Source organism: Narcine bancroftii, chromosome 6 (genome assembly GCF_036971445.1).
Source record: "Narcine bancroftii isolate sNarBan1 chromosome 6, sNarBan1.hap1, whole genome shotgun sequence".
NCBI lineage: Eukaryota > Metazoa > Chordata > Chondrichthyes > Torpediniformes > Narcinidae > Narcine > Narcine bancroftii.
Window position 1 is genome coordinate 86,924,971 of NC_091474.1, and position 22,148 is coordinate 86,947,118.

The 22,148-nt window shown below is 38.9% G+C and overlaps 1 protein-coding gene across 9 annotated transcripts in view; it reads left to right on the forward strand.

The window, feature by feature from the left end:
• ccser2a (coiled-coil serine-rich protein 2a) overlaps nt 1-22,148 on the forward strand; it is a 499,558-nt gene that overhangs the window by 432,635 nt on the left and 44,775 nt on the right. For 2 of the 9 annotated variants that reach the window (XM_069885632.1, XM_069885633.1), the window contains exon 11: nt 11,407-11,482. The exons of 5 other annotated variants lie outside the window; for them this stretch is intronic. In XM_069885632.1, the coding sequence (XP_069741733.1) occupies nt 11,407-11,482 (76 nt within the window). Of the gene's footprint in view, nt 1-10,087; nt 10,290-11,406; nt 11,483-12,881; nt 13,134-22,148 lie in introns of those variants that run through there. 2 more of the 9 variants (XR_011340230.1, XM_069885634.1) reach the window with 2 other exon arrangements.

Genomic DNA, 22,148 nt, shown 5'->3' on the forward strand with positions numbered 1-22,148 from the left:
CTTTGATATTATTAATTCTACCCTTCATCCTTTGTACCCAGTTTATTGATGTCAGCCATTGCTGCATTAGTTATAAGGAGCGATTCTTCATTGTAAGGAATGTATTCACTTAGAAGACTGAGAATTTTGTAAATCTACCTCAAGGTAGTTGTGGATTCTGCTTCCGAATATCAGAGAGATACAAACCTTCTGGTCTCTGAAAACTGATGATCACGTGGATATTGCCACAATAAAGAATCAGCCACAATTGTACTGAATGGCTGAGCAGCTCAAGAATACACATGTCCTATTTATGCTTCCATTCATTATGTTGCTGTGTTATAAAAGATCATCTTTTATCACTACCAGTGATTGGGAGCACACTATCATGCAGCAGGAGATCAGTTTCTGTCTATATTTTCTTTTCATCAGATTGAGGTATGGTCACAAATTATAGAAATAAATTCTGTGGTGATTCTTAAATGTTTCCTATGTCCCAGTGGAACAGGGAAGAATTTTTTTCAAAGAACAACTTATTCACTCCCTTTGGGCCCTCAATCATGTGCTGGTATCTCCCCGAAGTTTGGAGGAATAAAATGACTATATTTTCTTTGTAAAATAAATAGGCAAATTTTCTCTCAGCTTCCTTTGTACAGGTGAGCTGCTCAGTTTAGGAATTGTGAGTGTCATCATGAAAATAATATTCCCACTTCCTGCCCACAATATACAGTTTTTTTTAATTATGCATAATGGGTTTTGATAACACAACATAAACATGAAATGGTCACCTTTCCTAGCCTTTGGAGCTGTTACTGGGGGTGGGCGGATAAGGGATAGAATAACCCTATTCAACAGAGTAGATGAAATTTGTTGGTTGTCAGAATAGACTTTATGAATTAGATGACTGGAGCTGGGGAGGAAGCAGGGAAAAATCAATAAGATGTTATATTACCTTCCTGAATGTCATTAACTTCATATGTGCTTTGCGAGAACACAGAAGAACAAATGTGGATTGATATTGGGTAAATAAATTGAAATTAAATGGGCTGGTTTGAGTTCTTCTTGAAAAGCATTCTGGAATTCAAGGAAACAACAAAAAAAATTGAGGAAAATAAATTTAAAAAATTAAAATAAATAAGAATAAAATAATAGGTAAAAATGCATGTTTAAAATAGTAAAAGTAAATGTTCTCTGAAGTAATACATAAATCTTTGGTAAAGATGGGAGCAAATATTCAGCCAGCGGAATGCCTTGTTCGCACTTTACTTGTAGCAGCTGTTTGAATAAAGTTGTGTGAAGCAGCAATGGCGTCACCCAGGATGAAGAGCTGGTTGATGCTGCTTGCTTGTGGGGTGATTCTCTTAAAGTGTCTCCTTATCCCTGCTTAGTAAGAGTCACCCTGGTCAGAGGCTTTATCTGTAAATTTGGGGGAGAGGGGGTTAATTATATATAATGTTATTGTTCATCTTTTGGGTGGCTCTGTGGAGGGGAAGAAGCCTGCAGATGCAACAACAGTTTAATGTTTTCAAAGAATCTGACTGAAAATAAAGTAAAATGCTTTAAGGTTTACATATTCATGCATGTAGTTTGTTTAGTGTAAGTACAGTATAGTATAGTTTTTTTTTGTTTTTTAAACTGTTTAATTCTTAATGTATTAGTTAGACATTGTCAGAGTGAATCTGAATCAATTGGAAAATACTCTTATTCTGTATCTACCAATCCCTGTAAGTGCTGGATACCAGGGGTTTTACTGTGTTCCTATTTGTGCCCACAATTTAAGGAGGTTTTTTGTTAAATATGAGTGTATGAGAGTAGCAAAATACTTTTCAAATGAACTGCCCTTCCACTTTTTAAGACCAAATTCCTCACAAAACAATGTTACTTGTTACTTCAATGACTACCCAGTCCTGAACAAGCTCAGATTTGCACGAGTGAACTACTGCAAGGATTAAAACCTTTCCCTCGCCATTGACATTATAGGTGAAGCTGAATAAGTTTGCTTTCTGGAGACACAAGAGACTTCAGATGCAGGGATCTGGAAGAAACAGCAAATTGCTGGAGGAACTCAGTGGGTTGAATAGCATCTGGAGTGGTTAGGAGAAGAAAATTCTTCTTACTCCCAATGATGCTGCTCAACCTGCTAATTTCTCCCAGCAGTTTTCATTTTTGGCTCCAAATTTATTTTGTATATTGGATTCCAATTAGCCCAGGCTTGGTCTTGTTATGTTTCCATCACCTGGACTGCTCACTTCTATTTTTGCAATATTGCTGATCTCTACCTCTCAACAAGTTAAAATACATCATTCATTCAGGTGCCATTCGGCGTGGGCAATCATGTCTCTCCATCCATCGCAATCTCTGACCCTCTGAATTGTAGTTGTTGCCTCCCCTCCATTTTTGAGCTGAGACTGTAGTTGGTTTATGATTATACAAGGAAAAATACTGAAGTGGTTTCCCGTCCCCTTCTTCAGTTGCAGTGTCCATACTGGACCGGGAACCCTGGTCAATGATCAGCAGATTCATCTGCCCAGTGTTACAACCATAAATTCTAATTTGTAGAATCTGTTTGAAATACATCAGCTATTAATGTTTCAGATTCTTTCCTTCAAATTCTCATCCTTTTCAAACCCCTCTGTAAGCTCACTTTTCTTTCTCCATAATTTTCTCCAGTCCTAGGATTAAATGAGCTTTTTTTAGTACTCTTTCAGTTTGTGCGTCACATGCATTCCTTAATTACTACCACTATTCACAATCAAGGCCCAAAGATTTGAATTTTTTCCCTTTATCTGTCTAACTTTCTTCACTGTCCACCAGAAAACTAACTTCCTTGATCGACAAGAAAGTGGGTGGCACGGTTCGTGTAGCAGTCAGCGCAACACCATTACAATGCCAGCAACGTGAGGTTTAATCCTGAACAGTATGCAAGGAGTTTGTACCTTCTCCCTGTGACAGCGTGGGTTGCCTCCAGATGCTCTGGTTTCTTCCCACCCTCTAAAAATGTACAAGGTTTGTAGTTAATTGGTGTATTTGGGTGGCCTGGGCTCATGGGCTAGAAGGGCCTGTTACTGCGCTGCATCTCTTAAGTTAAAAAAAAATTAAAATTGCATTAAAAAATGTTGATCTCTGACACTCATAGCTCCTTGTTTTGCCCAGATAAAATGTTCTGGACATTTCATCATCTCTAGAGCTTTGGTTTTTATTGGGGTAAGTCAGAGGTTTGACAACATCATCCTTTTGATGGGGGTTTCCATATGATCTTTAGGTAAGTCTCACATTTGGTTGATGCCCATTATCTTTGACTGGCACTTAAATACCTTTGCATGTATGTTATACATCTAAATGAAGGTGTATTAATGGGAATTAATTTGATAATGGGCTCCTGCTAATTGAATATACTGAGAATATATTGAACGTACCCTGTTGCCATGTATTCAGTAAAATTTTAATAGTTAAAGTGACCATGTTGAAAGAAACAGAAGCTCTGAAAACCATTAGCCATTTTGGGAGGTGTTCAAAGACTGAAAGATGGTGCGGAAGGAAATGAAGAGTGCATGTCTTTGTTTTTATCAAGAATTAATTTGGCAAATTCAACAAATTGCTTTTCCAGAACTAGAAAGTGATGGGAGAGGTTATTGGATTGTTGCCCTGTTCGCTTTCACAAATTCTGTTTATGTTTCACTTTTAGAAGTAATGGGAAAAATATTTTAGCTGCTTTTGTTGATAATAATACTTCCCTGTGAGTATATTGCTAACACAGTACTTAGATGATTAAACCTGTAGATGGATGACTTCACTGGGATAATTGTTAGCCCTGGGATCACAAAACTAAATGCAGAGCAGGGTACCAATTAGGTAGAGCTTCTGGAAGATGCATCAGTCTATTGAAAGAGAAAATAGTTTTGTAGATCCTAAAAAATGTACAACAGAGTTTATTATGAAAAATATGGTGTTCAGTAGCAATATAACAGAAGCCTTTATACTCTCATTATTGTTGTTCCAAAGATATGCAGATGTCAAAATTATTGTTGTGGATGCACAATGTAATATCTATGGTCTGAAATGCACTAATGCCTAGTACTGCTGGTGAGTTGAAGTGCAAGCTATAATGTGTTAAGGTCTTGTGCCCTAGTTCACAACATGGCAGAGGTTGAAAAATCTCTGGAGGTTAGACACTCATGCCCTTTGACCACTTCTTCTGACTTTTGAATCACTCTTTGAGTCTGGGGTATTTCATTAGTTGCTGAACTAGAGATCAGATATACTTTGTTCCTGACATCTCAGGTTTATGCTAGCCATGGCTGGTGCTGTCCATTATTTTAATAATAAATAGTTGAAATTTTGGTGGGCAAGAGAAAGGAAAAAGTGTTTCATAGTTAGCTGAACTGGAGTTGAAATCCTGAAAATTAAGTTATCAGAACGGAAGCAATTCTCTAAACCCACCCTGATAGATCATCATTTTGTTTCCTCCCTACCTTTCCTGCGAATAAGTAACACACCTGCCTTTAGCTTGGTGATTGAAGGTACTCAATGTATCTAGAACAGGATTCAATGAAAATTGTATCATAATGTTGTTAATGGAAAACAACAGAAGGTCAAGTTTGCTAATTTTACTGGCTGTTAACAATCCTTGGTCATGATTCAAAGAAGAGAGAATCCTTCTGATCTTTTGATTTCTTCTCTTAAACAGCAAGAGATGCAACTTACTGATGTTTATGGAATTATGTATTGTTTTCTTACTAAACAGTATTCCCTGTACTTAAAAATAATACTGGGCAATAATTTTTTTTCAGTAGGTTTGCTTCTTGAAAACAATTAGGGATTCAAACTGAACAAAGATAACTTCAGATTTACTGAATCAAGTAGGAAGTTGTAGAAACATTAAATTAACTTTTATTGAATTTAACATGTTTAATCACATCATAATGCTGACACATTGTGTTAATTCAACTGACCTAAAAATATTTTGCCGCTGATGTACTCAGCATCTGATGCCTCTCATGTCAGTGTCCAACAATAGTTAGCCAGCATCGATGGATTCCATTTGCGCTGTCGCAATGTCCTGCTGAACTCTTTCACCGTATTCATCACTGAGTGCACCAAGATCAGCAGGGAAGACATCCAAGTGCGAAGGCAGAAAATGATGTTCAATGACACATTGCACTTCCTGGTTTTGTCTGCTTGAAACATGTTAAAAATATGACAGGAAATCATAAAAATGGGTTATATCTAAAAAAAAGTACATGATAGAAAACTTTAATACGATTTTCGTGATCAGTGGCCCAAAACCCATAAAAGTAAATCCAAAAGTGTTGCCCAGTGATATTAGCGTGTTCCAGACTTATGAATTAGGAGCAGGAGAGGCTACATGGCCGGCCCCTCCAGCCTGCTGCACCATTTAACAAGATCGTGGTTGATCTGCTCGTTCTATCAACATCATACTGTCTATTCAAGGTAACTTTACAGCTTCCTCCTGTCTTAAAAATATTCAAAGATTACTTTCCACCCCCGACATGGGGAAGTGAGTGCCACATGTTTCGGCCTTGCGAAAAAAAGTTTCCTTGTCTCTGTTTTACAGATAAGCCTCTTTAAAGCATCTTTTGTTTTTCTCACAGGTTAAGTATGCTTCACATCCAAACCCTCAGTGTCTTGTATGTGTTCATCTCTCACTGTTCTAAATGCCAGAGGTGGTTTGGCCCCATCTTAGTTATACAACTTGCTTATTAAACAATGGGAATCTGGAGAGACTTAATCTGTTCTTGTTTGCTCAAGATTCCAGCATCTTCAGTTCTTGAGTTTCTCCATTCTCATCTAGTAAATCTTCTCTGAATTGCATTGAGTAAATTAAACTGCATTCTTAAATTGGAATAGTATACATGTTACTCCAGATTTGATCTTACCAGTGCCCATTGAAACAAGCATTGCCTTGCACTCTTGCATTCAATTTGTCATTCCGTTGGTTTTGTTAATTACTTGCCTTTCCTGAATACTAGCCTTTCAGAAACAGTCTACTAGGACACCCAGATTCCATGTATCTCAGATTTCAGCAATTCTCACCATTTAATTTAATTCTTAAAATTTAATTTGGAATTATAGCATGATAACACACCCTTCAAGATCACGATCCCATGCTGCCCAAATACTCCAGTTAATCTACAATCCCCATGTTTTTTTGGATGGAGGTAATAAATGTTTATTTTTCCTGTCAAATTGAATAATTCCACATTTCCCACATTATTTTCCATTTACCATATCTTCTGTTATTCACTTATCTATGTCTTATTCTTTCATATGTCCTCTTTTTCAAAGTGCTTTGATAAATGTATGAGATGTAAAATTTTGAATAAATGAACTCTCCGAAACAAAAATTTGTAAAAAGTAATGTATTGAAGTCATTTAAAAATAGTCTTCAAAGTTCAAACTATTGCACACACTCAATCATTTTTTAGACCATACATTTTTTTATTTATGACTCTTCTCCTTCAGCCAGATTACAGGGGCTACAGTGTGTTTTCAATTATCTGAAAAATCTCAGTTAATCTGAATTTTTTTTTGGCGGCAACGTGATGACACAAGTTGAATTTTTTTTTACCCGATGTGCTAATGTGGGGCTCTGACATGCAGTTTGGTAGCAACAGAGCTCAGAACTAGCAAAGCAGACAGACATTGAACAGCTGGAGGAAGTCAACGGGTCAGGCAGCACATGGAGAGGTTGTCCTCATTTCAGGACACTCCCTCCTCTCCCTTTCCATTTATTCTTTACCCTCCACTGTACTTTTTTCTCCGCTGTCCTGGCATCATCAAGGAGAGCGGCCTCTGGGCAGGATGGGGACCTCACACTCTCGGGTTCCCGGGCAGGAGCAGGGACCTCAGGCTCCCAGGTAGGATCAGCAATGACAGTGGGGTGGTATCAGGGATCAGCGACGGTGGCAGGAGCGGGATCTTTGGCTCCTGGGTAGGTTGGGCAACAGCGGTGGGGAGATGTTAAGGATCAGCGACAATGGCAGGAATGGGGACCTCGGGTTCCCAGGGAGGATTGGCAACAGTGGTGGGGAGTTGTCAATAAAGTATTCTGTTGATGCTTTTGGACTGCTAAAAGCAGTCAACTGATACAAGTCCGGTCCTGAGTGATTTGGATAATCGGAAATGTAATGTATAAAGTTAAACCTTTCCAGTGTAAGATTCCACAATATAGAGCAATCTGCCTCCTTTTTACTGGATATTAACAGCTTGATCCAAAGAAATTGCTATTTATGATCAAAGACAGATTTCAGGGAGAAGGTAATGTCGTCAATAAACCATACCACATACAGTAAAATTCCCATTATCCAGAATTGAAGCAATTGGCAGCCTCAAGCAACTGGCAAAAAAAAGTGGAAGAAAATAAATCGGTAAAAAATATATGGTTGAAATTTGCGCCCCCTAGTGGCCACTTTGCCAATTCACGTCACACACAATCTCAAGCAACCAGAAAATTAACTTATCCGCCATCTACCAATCCCCATAGGCACTGGATACCTGGGGTTTTACTGTACAGTATAAAATTTTCCAGACTTCCTATTTTACATGGAGTTACAAATTTGGATCAAGTTATTGGTTGAGGCCACATGTGATATTTTGAACTATGCATTATGAACTTGCTTTTGCTAATTCCAAACAAGGAAGGAATAACTTTATTTGCCTTCATTTCCTTTGGGTTCAAAGTAATGTAAAACCAGAAGGACAAATAGTTCTCTGTGAATTGGGATTGTAGTTCAAAGCTTAAATGATTATCATACACAATTTTACAGGCCAATTAAAGATATACTATAAATCATTCAACAAAACAAAGCATTAATATGCTGCATTCTGGGTTCATTAAATGAGCATACATTTGTTTGTTACATATCAATTAAAACAGTCAAATGAGCTCCCTCATTTTAACCCTCTGTGGAAACATAAGAATTGAATGAGGAGTAGGCTATTTGGCATCTTGAACTTGTACCACCTTTTAGCTGATGATGGCTCACCCCCTGTCTTCCTGTCAGAATTCTATTTCCCTTTATCCTCTTGGTGTCCAAACTTGAGTGATTTCAGACTTGTTAAGCTCAACACTGTGCATCCACAGCCCTCTGGGCAATAGAATTTGAAAGGGAAATAAGAGCAATGACACAGTGCGGATGAAAAGCTCAATGGTTAATATACAAGTGATTCTGGCTGCTTCAATTGTGTGACTCTATTTAATTCCATCTCAATTTCAGATTCTTAGTGCCAAACTTTCATTATGAGAAATGTTTTCATGCCTAAAGCTCTAATATAGTTTGTGTAGTCATGAGTGGAATGCAGACTTCAATAAGGTGCACTTCGATGAGAGGAATTAATTTTGCCAGTTCCCTGGAGTTTATAATAATGAGCCTTCACTGCGCTGGTTTTATTTTGATGGGAATTTTCTGATTACTGAAAAACTGATTGACAGAGATTTTTGTGCACCAGAACCAAATAAAGAGAGAAGGAAAAGATTGATTTTATATGTGGCCTTCCGCATCTTCAGAATTTTCCGCAAATTTCTCACCAATTATTTTTGGGAGCGTGGCCACTGTTGAAATGGTAGGAGTTGTGGCAACTAATTTGTGCACATCTTCGAAGGAAAAGAAAAGTTGATCTATTTTGTGGTGATGAATTTTACAAATTTAAATAGGTTAATTTAAATTTTAAATTAAAATATTTAATTTTTTTGGGAAATTTATATTTAGCCATACAGCAGAATAATAGGCCCTTCCCACCCATGAGCTGTGCTGCCCAATTACGCTCCAGAAGTTTTGAAGGGTGGGAGGAAACCAGAGAACTCGGAGCAAACCCATGCAGACGTGGGGAGAAAGTACAAACTTAAAAACATCACAGGATTCAAACCTGGGTTGCTGGCGCTGTAACAGTGTTGCACTAACCACTCTGCTAACCCTCCAAATTTACTAAGTTAAATCTGCTCAGTGATTGCTTCAGCATAAAATCAGTGGGGTTCATTTTGCCCTTCAACCCATATGTTCTCCAACATTGCAAATGGATGACTTTTAAATAATTTTGCACAGCTGTGATCAATTTGATATTGGTTTGCAGTAGCTCTTGCCTAATTTTGCAATTACTTGCACATGTGTATTGACAAAGTTCTGGACATTATTTCTAAAATGGCGGCACAGTGAACTTTCTCCTTTGATAATTTTCACTAAATTGACAGCTATCCTTTGAAATAGCTTGCAGGACATAGCCTCTGAGGGAGCAAACCATGGGTCCACAGTAGTTATATAATCTGGAATGCTATTTCCAAACCAACCTTCCTTACTGAGAAACATCAAATAATAATCTTTCTTAATGTAAATGCATTTGTGCATTTAGATTAAATCAGATGATTTGGACTTCTGTGCTTCTGGTCGAGAAGCTAAAAATGTAGTAGAAGTACATTCCTCTATCGGCTCCTCAGGCAGTAACATCCAGGTTGCAATCAATTTTTGGATGAAGAAAATTCTTCCTCAAATTCTCTCTAAATCTTAGATTTCAGACTTATTGTCAGAGTACATATACAAAATCACATACAATCCTGAGATTATTTTTCCTGCAGACAAGCAAAATTACCACTTATTTGGTAGCGCAAAAAAATACTATTCTCAATGTACACATGTAAACAAATAAAGAAATGTAAACAAACTGACTATGCAATACTGAGTGAAAAAAAAATCAATACAATGCAAAAGTAACAGACCTTAAATGAGACCTTGATTGAGTTTGTGTTGAGGGGTTTGATGGTGGAGGGGTTGAGGGGTTTGATGGTGGAGGGGTAGCAACTGTCCCTGAACCTGGTGGTGTGAGTCTTGTGGCACCTATACCTCTTTCCTGATGGTAGCAGTGAGAATAGAGCCTGTGCCGAGTGGTGTGGATCCTTGAGGATTACTGTTGCTCTCCAATGGCAGTGTTCCCTTTACGCTCGGATGTATTAGTATTCATGATGCAGACGGCCAGGACACTTTCTACCACACATTTATAGAAATTACATTCTTCTCCCCACTTCACTATGGCAAAAGATACCTGAGCTTGAAAACAATCCTCAACAATTTTCTTGATGTTATCTTTTACTCCTCAGAACACATGATAATAAACAATTCATTTGAATGAAGACAACTATATATGCAGAGATTTGCAGTGAATTTGCAACAGTATTTAAGTCTCAAGCTTTGCCTCCTTGATAGTTCGGGGCAGAAAGTATTTCTCCATGCAAAGTTGACCAGCAGCTTGTGCCAGGAAAATGACTGAGATCAAGACCCAGGACTCAAAGATATTCAATGGTGATGTATAGTTTTGGTGTTCTGGGTGCGATTCAATGGGTTCAAGGTCTTTCCTAATCTGAACTAATTTTTTGATGATTAACTAGAATAGCTTGGTTCCTTACTGACTTTTATTTACCAATTTTATGCAGCTGTATCACAGAATATTTGTTTGGTTTTTGTTGTCCTAATTCCTCAAAACCGAAGGGATCTTCTGAAGTTCACTCAAGGGCACCTAAAATGGAAATGCAGAGTTTGCTGTCAATCCCTATTCATCACATGCAAATTTTTTCATTGTAATCTCTAAAACTCAGTGAGTTGGAAAGAGCTTCAGGTACTTACTTGTAAACTGATACCACTGTAAAATACCCTGAAAATGGATGGCTTTTCTTCTTGAAGTGCTTGAGTTTTTAAACAACTTACTTACCAATATTGCTTTTTAAAAGATTTTGGGCATAAAATATTGATTCTCTAGATGCAAATTTCAATTTCTTTTGTTGTATATTTTAATATGATTCTTTTGGGCCATTTTACCTTAAATCATCTGTGTTCCAATATTTAAAATAATTAAAAGTTGTGCTTTTTACTTTTTATTTTGCTCTGATTAACTAATTGGTCAAATTAATCTCCTCACTGTTGTTAAATGCTTGGAGCAGGATGCCACCAATCAGTGACATATGCCAGCAGATGAGGACACGTCCATGCCACAGAGATTATTAGGTCTTTACAGGCAGCTTTTTTTCCAAAATTAGCGGCCAGTACCTTTGCTTCATCCAAATGGGCCATTGTTTCGAGTTTTTAAGTTCCTTTGTGAATATTTTGCACACATTTTGAAATTGCACAACTGGACTTTTGCAAGGAAAAGAATATTATTGTTGCATGTAGAATATCCTGATAAAATGAGCAATGTGGTAACTGAATTTTTCCACAGTATGTGTTGATGTATGTTGTCAAAGCAGACCAGCTGGAAATTCTGAAAGTTTGCAAGCTGTCTGACAAGGTCTTGAGGTCCCATTTCTGCTTTCACTTTGTGTCTGATTCTATCCAATTGATTCAGCTCTTCCTGACATAATGCGTGTTTGTTTCTTTCTTTTTGTTTTCACCTTCTTCCCTCCCCCACTCCTTTTCTCCTGCACAGGCTTCTCCATCCTCCTCTCCCTTGCAGGCCACGTTCCATGGCAGCCCAGGTCCTGTCCAGCACCATCGCCGACAGAGTGAGTGTAACACTCTACAGTCAGACTTACAGAGTACTGCCAGAGATGCAGCATGAAATCTCTCTCAGTGACATATTTAATGAAGTTAAAGATCTGGCACACTGATATACTGTATTCAAATATAGTTTTCATGTTGTGTTCTTGTTTCTGAAAATTAGTTGATATTTGCTCTTCGTTCTTGTAAAGAAGTCATTCAGCATCTGTCTCTTCCATGAAATAATTGTGCCCTTGAAACAGGGAAAAATGGCCAAAGAGTTATTTAATTTCAGCCTTAAAGCAAGGATCTGCACTTCCCTTCTCCTCATGTAACTAGCTTCTCAATGCTTGATATTAAACATGTACATGTGGTATGATGCCTCATAGGTTTACTGTTTCCAAGAAAAAACGATTTATCTGGCCATAAGCACATGGAGTTGCTGGTTACAACTCAAGGTCAGCAGAGAAATGTTAGGAATATGGTGGAAGTCGGGCAGTGTGGAGAAAACGCGAAGGCTGCAGAAGGACTTCGATTAGGAGAATGGGCAGAGAAGTGCCAAATAAAATATAATATCGGAAAGTGTACAATTAAGCACTTTGGTTTAAAAAAAATAAATGGGGATAAAAATTGAAAATACCATGATTCAAAGGGACTTGGGAGTCCTCGTTCAGGTAAACCTGAATGTTGAGTCGGTGGTGAAGAAGGCAAATGTAATGCTGGCATTCATTTCAAGAGGAATAGAATATAAGAGCAAGGGCATAATGTTGAGGCTTTATAAGGCACTGGTAAGACCTCATGGAGTATTGTGAACAGTTTTGGGCTCCATATTTAAGAAATAATGTGCTAATATTGGAAAGGGTTCAAAGGAAGCTCACGAGGATGTTTCAGGAATGAAAGGGTTATCATATGAAGAGCATTATCATGGAAGAGCTCTTGGCCTGAATTCATTGGAATTCAGGATAATAAGGGGGGTATCATTGAAACATTTTGAATGTTGAAAGGCATAGACACAGTAGATGTAGAAAAGGTTGTTTCGCCTGCTGGGGAGTCCAGCGCAAGAGGGAACAACTTCAGGATTAAAGGACATCCACTCAGAACAGAAATGCGTAGGAAATTTTTCAGCCAGAGGATGGTAAATTTATAGAATTTGTTGCCATAGGCGGTTGTGAAGGCCAAGTCATTGAGTGTATTTAAGACAAAGATTGATAGGTTCTTGATTAGCCAGGGCATCAAAGATGATGAGGAGAAGGTTGGGCAGTGGGGCTGAGAGGGGAAATGGATCAGTTCATGATTAAATGGTAGGGCAGAGTCTGCTCCTATGTCTTATGGCCACATTATTAATTATAACTGAATTACAATCCTCTATGTTGAAGAAAGTTTGAATGAATCCTGACTAATTTTGAGTATTTTCATAACTTGCAGGGTTGCTGAGTAGATAGTCATTAACCTATGGAATAGAACACTGTCCTGGAGGTTCCATTGGTAGAATTAAAAGTTCTCGAGTATGTGAAGAATGGAGCATGCGCACGAGGCTTTGGCATCCTTAGCAGCACAGTATTTCATTGGTGATTGAGAAATGGGCTGTCAGTTTATCATGTGTAAACTCGAGATTATCCCTGCAATGCCTCCCTCCAATAAATCTCAAGGTTACTGCTTATTGAAACACAGACAGAACATGATTCCAATAGTAAATATCCATCATCTCATCGATGTCATAAAGAATAGGGTGCTTGGGAATGCTTAATGTTTTATAGTTCCTTGAATGATTTACTTAATCCCACAGTTCACAAGATCTTGTCAATCTCAACATGCCACTGCATTGCAGTGCATAATATATATGTTAAGCTAAGTATTATTTTTTACATATTTTCAACTCCACTTGTGAATGAATCCTAGGAAACTATTTCTGTGGAAGGAGTTTCAACATTGTTCAATTTATATTTGCATGGATCTTCCACAGCACTGATCAGATGAACACAATGTGACTTTTTAATCATTTAAAAGGATAATATTCTAAGGTCCGTGCTGTAATGGATGCTGCATATACTGGATACAAATTATATCTCCAGAAAGAAAAGGTTATAACAGCCGTACAATGTCCTGACCCAGACATGAATCCCACGTCACGGCAACTGTTTCCTTTTTCTAGCAAATATTAATACTAGTTTATTCCTGTTGGTTCAACTCTTCCATTCTAAAATTGCATGGACACATTAACAACTTAAATTAGTTAACCTAAAATAATTTCTGCACAGTCTTGTATTTTGTTTATTATTTCATTAATATTTATAACCAAGATTTTTTTTTCTGCTTGGTCCAGCCTCTGGAATTCATCAAAACTTTGCACAATTCACCTTGAAATCCACATAATCACTTAGTTTGTTTGCCAGAATTCAATATTTAGAGCATTGCACATCTTGCATAAATTTATCATTGTCGCTGTTCATGACCTTTCTCTGTAATTTGTACCTTTCTGTTAAAGAACATGATTAAGATGACCTTATATTCTTCATTACTTGTGTTTCTTCTCTATGTCAGTCTCAATAGCACCAATATATCTCGTATCTCAGGTGCATTTTTTCATTCTCTCTTTATTTATCCCAGTTGCCAGCTGTGAAGGTCAGACAATTTTGCTTCTTTGTCATTGTAATGCCATTGTTGAATCTAAACTATCCTGGAAGTCACCTCTGACCAGCCACATAAATGCAGTGGCAATCAGAACTGTTTAGAAGCTGGACATAGCTACTAAATTCACTCCTGACACCTTTTCACCATCTGCATGGCACATGCCAGGAGTGTGCTGGAGTCGGCTACACTTGCTAGATGAGTGAATCACAACACTATTCAATATTAAGGAGCCTGCTTGAGCCATACCTTATCCACCTAACCTTATTGTTCCGTTTCTTCACAATATCTGCAAATGTGCGCCATCTACAAAAGGCACTGGAGTTGTACACCTCCCCTAATCTGATAGCACATCCCAAACCCATGATCTCTAACATCAAGATGAGCAAGAATTTCAGTGACACAGGAATACCTGTGTTCAAGATTCCTTTATTTTCATGTGATATTACAGAACATGTAATATTACAGAAAATTGTTTTCTGCCTGACGTAAGGCAGATAAAGAGTTGCTATCAGTATACCCTCGTGCTCCTTAAGGTGCGAGAGAAGGAGAAGCAAAAGAGAATCCCTTGTTCGATCCATCAGAAACCTGAGCTTCAGCTCCAAATCTCCAAGTTCAGGAATCCTTCAGCGTCTGAGGCCATTCTTGGCCTCAGCACCTTCTCATAACTTCTCCAGACACCCTGAACCTGTACAAGTCCCTCGACTGCAAGTCGCCTGTAGCTAGTGTGAGTCCTTCAGCCTCTGGACCTTTCTCTGGTCTGCTGTAGCCACCTTCCCTGAAGGGCCATCTTCTCTGCTTCTCCTTCTCAATGGGGGGAGGGGGATAACTTCCTGTTTCTGGTAACCCATGCCATTCCACTGCATCCTGGAGACTGCAACCCTCCAAGGTGCATGCAATTCTGACTTAAAACATTATCATTATTTCTGGTCCAAGGACAACAACCTAACACCTTTTACTAGAAGGATTTTAGCAGTTCAAGGCAGCAGCTCACCATTACCCAAGTCATAATTGGAATTAACCAATTGCTGGCCTTATCAGCAGCACCCAGATCTGGAAAAATACATTTTTTTAAATAAAAGCATTGAAGTTTAAATTTCCATACATGTGAAAGATACAGTCTTTGAGTGAACGAGAGTCTGCATAACTATAAAAGGGACAAACAGTGGTGTGTTTATTAATACAGATGGTGAAGGAAAAGAATATTTCGGGCAGTTTAACAGGGGCCAATCAAGCAAGCTGCATAATATTGAATGACACTGAGACTCACTCAGAAAGTAAGAAGTAAAACACGTAAGTCTGCAGACACTGTGGTTAAGTAAAAACACAATGCTGGAGAAACTCAGCAGGTCAAACAGTGTACACTGTGTAATGCGCGTCGAAAGAACCAAAGACTTTTATTAACTAAAAGACTGGAGCATATCACAAGTAGGTCGACCAGTCCAGAATGACCTGGTCTGGCTAGGAGCAATCCTTTAAGACCTGCCAGTAGGTGTGGCTACACTCTCAGCCAATCACAGTCATCCTACACTACCATCTGTACATATGTATCACACTGGTGATAGAATCTGTACTATCACACACTATTCATTGTGTTCAATGCACTTGTAAATCCTATTCCGAAGAATCTTCTCCAATAACTCCCTGTCCATTGATAGAAGGCTCATTGGCCTGTAATATGTTGGAATAGCTTTATAGACCTTCTTAAACAAAGGATGCGCATTGGCTGCTCTCCATCCCTCTGAGACTTGCCTATGGCTCAAGAGGATACAAATGTCTTTGTCAAGTCTCTTTCGATTACCTGGATATATCCTTTCAGGTCCTGTGGACTAATCTAGTTGAAGTTTCCTTCAACAGTCCTACATTACCTTCTTCTAACTATCAAAATGCCCTAGAAAAATAGCATATCCACACTGATCTCACTGTCCCGGGTGAATACCTGCTTTTATTTACTCTATGTTTAAAATGCCTTGGAATTTTCCTTAATTGAACTGGTCAAAGGTGTTTCATGGCTCCTTTTGGCTCTTCTAATTCCATATTTGAGTTATTTCCTCTTTTCTTTAAGGGTCTTGTCTGATTTCAGCTTCCGAAACCAGACATTCTTTTCCTCGTTCTTTCTAAGATAAGTTACAAGATCTCTCTATATCAATGTTTTCCAAACCTTGCCATCCATGTCTTTCTTCTTCCCTGGAGATCCTGGTCTTGAATTCTGATCAACTGGTCTTTGAAGAACTCCCACATGACAGCGATGAACTTACTCAATAACAGTCTGCTCCCAAACTACTCTTCTCAGCTCCTTTCCCCAACTTAGCACTTTTCCCTAAGATTCAGACATCCATAACTATCTGAAAATGTAAGTTGTGATTACTGTTCCGAAAATGCTTTCCCACTGAAACCCTAATCACGTAACCAGGCTCATTTCCCAATACAAGGTCTAGCGTGTCTCCTTGACTGGATAGATGATCTACACACTGTTTCAAGGAACCCTCACAAATTCTCCCCCACTTCAGCCTCTTGTACTAAGGAAGTTCCAATCAGCATAGCAGAAATTAAACTACTACAATAGCCCTGTTACCTTTGCACCTTTGCATAAGCTGCCTACATACCTGTTCATCTACTATTGGGAGCCCTGTACAACTGGATTCATAGTTTAACCCTTTGGACTCCAGCCATTTTCAACCTTTCATAATACATACTCCAGACTGGATCCATGGGTAAACTACAGTACAAACACAAATATGAACCAACTCATGGTTAGGTTTAAAACCAGTCCAGGAAAATGGGGACACTGACTATATGTGCTTGTTGGTAGTCCCGGAAAGCCAGGACACAGAGTCCAAAGGGTTAATATATAACCAAGCTGCCGGAACAATTTTTTTCTGTATAATGATTTATGATTTATACAAAATACATCAGAAGTGCAAAAATCTGCTGATCAAACAGCGTTCACATTCTCATATCTACCTCAGTGGGACTGGCAGTTTTGTGCATGCTGGAATGACATTCTGATTTTTAATGCCGTTCTATCACATAAAGTTAACAAAGAAAAACAGTGTATTTTTCTGGCAGCTTTCATAACCCCTGTTTGTTGTGTTGAAGTATAATGGAGAAAATGGATCATCAGTAGATCTTTCTTGACACCCAGAATGAAAGATTTCACAACTTTAAGGGATGGGGGGGGGGGGGGAGGAATTGGCTGATCACAAGGGCACAGTTCATTTGAGGAGTTTGGAAGGCTTATTGAAGTCATGCAACAGTACTTAGTATGAAAGTTACATTGGTGTGTAAGTAATGATAAAGCTCTCATCTCTCAGGGTTCATTATGCACATCTTCAATGCAACAACTTCTGATGAAGGGGAATAAGATTTAAATGATTGAACTGCTTATACCGACCTCCAAGATTCCACTATTTATTAAACAATATTTATTTATACATGTGTTTATATATACTGCATATGTTTCTGTATGTGTGTTATGAGTGGATGCATGTCTGCATGTTTTTTGCACGGAGGACTGGAGAACGCTGTTTAGTCAGGTTGTACTTGCACAAGTAGATGTCAATAAACTTGACTTGAAATGGAGAAATCCAATGGTTGCTGTTCCAGTTATGCAACTTCACTACCAACCAAATACAGTACCTCCATGCCCACTTTGCTATTGAAATGCATTTGGTTGTGTGATTGTAGCTAAACTTGTCACAAGATGTTCAGTCTTGTCACACTCTCTTCTCCTTCTTCTCATCAGGGAGAAGGCTTAAAAGTGTGAAAACACACAGGGACAGTCTTAAAGACCTTTTCTTCCCTGCAAACATCAGGCTTCTGAATGAACCCCTACACAGTACTCTCATCCCACCCTTGCTTGGTACTAACTGATGTTTCTTTTCCCTGCAATCCTATATCCTAATGGAGCTCTTTATGCAACTGTATTAGAGATAACCCACCATTTTGCTCGCATAAGAATCCCTCTCCAGTGCTACAGTAGGTATTTTGTGACAAATAAACAGACTAAGTGGAAGGGCTCTCTTAGCAAAGTGATAGGTTTTGATTGCTTTGTGTCAACCATTCTTTAACTTTATTACACTGATTATTTAAGTGTAATATTTAACAATAGAATCTAATTTCTTCCGATGCTAACTGAAGATTTTAAAAAAATTATCTCTATATTTAAAGCAGGAGGCAGTCACAGTGCTGCTCCAAAGGGTCCAACTGCCTGGTTCTAATGGTGTTTGTAAGTAAAATCCTGCAACCGCGAGGACTGTGCTGGGTCGTGGTCATGAGGGGTTGCAGACTCCGGGGAGCAGTAGACTGGCACAGGGCACCAGAAACAGAAATAACACACCCTGTGCCCTCCCCCCACATTGAGAAGGAGAAACATAGTAGGTGACCCTACAGGAAAGGTGACCACAGCAGCAGAGCAGCAAGGGAATCAGTGGCTGAAGAATCCACACAGGCTGCGGGTGACTTGGGTTCGGGGGACTCACATGGGCGGCGAGCTGCTGGAAACTGGCTCATAGGAACCAGCTATCGGAACCAGGATTTGAGATTGTGCTGAGGGCAAGAAAGGCTTCCAAAGGGTCTCCGGCGCATCCCTGTTTACGTCAGAAGTTTGGCTCTGGAGCTCGAGTTGCCCATGAATCGAACAGCAGTCTGTGTGGCTGCAGAGTCTGAGGGAGCGTTGGAGACAAATCCGCAGACTCTGAAGGGACTCTCTTTTGCTTCTCTTCTCTCTTATTGTAAGGGGCGTTGATGATAAAATAATGAATCTGTGTCTGCCTTACGGCAGGCAGAAGACAGTTTTGTGTAATATTACATGTTCTGTATTATCACATGACAATAAAGGAATCTTGAAATCTTTTCTCTCTACTTTTTTAATCCAAATATATTTCTTCACTTTTTCTGCACCAAATTTAACATTGAACCTGTTCACTAATTCCTGAGTTATTTGCTTAAAAATCATTCATTTAGAGCAGAGCCATAAGTGCTCTGGTGATTGGTTAAGGTGGTATGTGTGGAAAGAAAAAGGTTTAAAGCCATTGTTTTAATCGTACCTAATTGACTCGTTATGTGCATGGTTTCATAACTCTGAAGGAATTGGGCCAATGACAATTTTTCTCAAGAAAAATATTTCATTAACATTTGGGTCTAGAGCAGTGATTCTCAACCCTTCCTTCCCACTCACATCCCACCTTAAGCAATCCCTTACCAATCACAGAGCACTTGTGGCATAGGGATTGCTTAAGATGGAATGTGAGTTTGGGGGGGGGGGGGGTAGTTTGAAAACCACTGATTTAGAGGGACAATACTCTCATTCAGGTTCCTGATGCCCTGTTTACTTGTTGCCCTGTTATCAGTTGCATTTCAGGAACTTGTCACAACAACATCCTTGCGCTCAACGTTAGCAAAAACAAGATGATTATTGACTTCAGGAGGAAATCAGGAGAACATAAACCAGTCCTCATCGAGGGGTCAGCAATGGAGAGGGTCAATAAATTTAAATTCCTAGGTGTCAATATCTCTGAGGATCTGATCTGGTGCTTCCATGTTGATGCAATCATGAAGGAGGCTCGTCAGTGGGCTATAGTTTGTAAGGAGTTTGAGGAAGACTCTCAGAAACTTCTGCAGGAGAGCCATGAGAGCTTCTTGTATGGTTGCATTACTATCTGGAATGCATGTGCCAATGCTTAGGACAAGAAAAAACTCTTGATGGTTGTTAACTTGGCTTGCAACAATACGTCTTCACTCCTTTGAGGACACCTACAAGAGGAGGTGTCTAAAGAAAGTAGTCTTTATCCTCAAGGACACCCGTGACCCAGGCATGCCCTCTTCACTCTGCTACCATCGAGAACAAGGTACAGGAACCTGAAAGTGAGCACTCAGCAGCACAAGGACAGCTTCTTCCGCTCTGCCATCTGATTCCTGAATGAAGAATGAACCACAGACACTGCCTTACTTTGTCTTTTCTTTTTCTTGGACTATTTTTATTTATTTTGTAAGGTGGTTCATATAAATGTTTGCATTGTGATGCAGCAAAACAATGAATTTCATGACATGCTCATGACAATAGATTTTGAACTTAGAAATGAATTGTTTTTAGCTGAAGCATGCAGGGGCAAATCTAACAAATGATAAACTGCTGTTTGATGCTCTGCTACAGACAAATATAGCTTTATAATTATGTATGTGGAAAAGTATTTGAGCTGCAGATCCTTAAAACAATAGAAAGAGTGAAAGAATTGGTATTTTCTATTTTTGTTAGATCATTGAGACTTTTAGATGTGTTTTCATTGTGGTAATTCAGTAAATTAGCCTACAAGGTCCCTCAAAAAGCAATGCAATAAGTGTTCGGCAGCTGACCAGATTGAATTGTGTTGCTTGTGCGATTTCTTAAAAAAATGCTTGGCTTCATGCCATTGTTGTATTTCTGTCAATACTGCAAGAGGATTTTTACACCAGTCTATGTGAGGATGTAGGCTCTCTGATCAACGGCACATTCAAAGAGAGGCACCTAGCTGCATCCATACAGAACTCACTCAAAACTCCAGCAAAATATCGAACTAGATTAGCTGTCAATTCTCTGATGTCAGACTATGGTAGTGAAAGAATGAATTTCCTCTGTAGTTTTTGGAAGAATGTGGAATTAGTTTAATACTATACATTGGTTTTCATGGTACAATCTTACTGCCCTACAATGCTCCAACTCCTTTTATTGATTCTACCCCACCCCAATGCCCCATCAAGTTTGCAACTCAACATCTAAACTAGAAAATAGATTATTCATTTAAACCAAGATGTTGCGTATTATTTTCTTCTCTCTGTGATAAAAGCATAGATTCCTAATTCTTGAGACAGCATCGTGACAGAACAATGATGCCACTGCTTTTTGTGATAGTTTCTGCTGAGAATTGACAAGGCAGCAATTTAGCCAGTTATAAGGTTGCTGTGCATCCAGGACAGGTACTGCTTAATAAACACAGCTGGTAATTATCTGTGATTTCATGCTTCGTCATACTTTCACCATTTGCACTGTTTATAATTAAGATGTTAAAAATGAAAATACTTACTGCATTTGAACTGAATCACAAATGTTCCTCATTCAAGATCTTCCAGTATTATTATTAAAAGTCATAAGCAAGTTCCAAGCCCAAATACTGGTTCAGTAGAAAGCAAAACAATTAATTCGTACACTTCATGCTTTTGCTTCATTTCCCGAGATATATAATTCTCAGTAGCACACAGCTTTCTTGCCTTTTCCTTCTTGGGAGCATATCCTGCGTGCTAAGCAAGGTATCAGTGTATTTTGCTTATAGGCTTTGGGTGTGGAATAAACCGTTGCCTGTCTTCAAAAGAATTCTGCAGGGTATTTTATCTCTATTTGAGAGTAGAGATATTTCTTAAGCACATGTTTTGATCTCTTCACTTACTGTCACTTCCATGTATCAACATGGCCAGTTTTTTAGTCATCGCACATCTAGTAGTCCAATAATAGTGGGATCACATAGTAAGTAGGTAGTGTAAATGGCATAGAATGTTATGTTTGTTGAAGAGGCTCATGGGGTTGCAACCAGTGCTCCCGATGTGGTCTCTATATCGGAGTGACTGGACGCAGACTAGGAGATCACTTCATCTCTGTCCAGTGCAATAGTAGGGGTCTCCCAGTGGCCACCATTTCAATTCCACGCCCTATTCCCCTGATAACGTGTGTCCATGGTGTCATACACTACCAGACTAGGACCACCGGCAAATAGGAAAAACAACACCTTTCAACTGGATGGCATTATCATTGATATCTCCGGTTTTATTAGCCCACCACCACCCTCACCCCACCACACCCCATCTTTCCCTATGTCTCCTTTCCTCTGGTTTTACAGAGCCAAAAATCCCCTCTTCCCCAATCAATTCTCAACTTTCCCTTCTCCTGCTATCCATATCCAATTATCACCTTATTTCTGTTGGTCTGTACTCCTCCTCTGCCTATTCTTCCCTTCTCCCCAGCCTTTTAGTTCAGGTGTCTGCCTGGTTTTCACTCGTATGTTGAAGAAGGGCTCAGGTGCGAAACATCTGTTA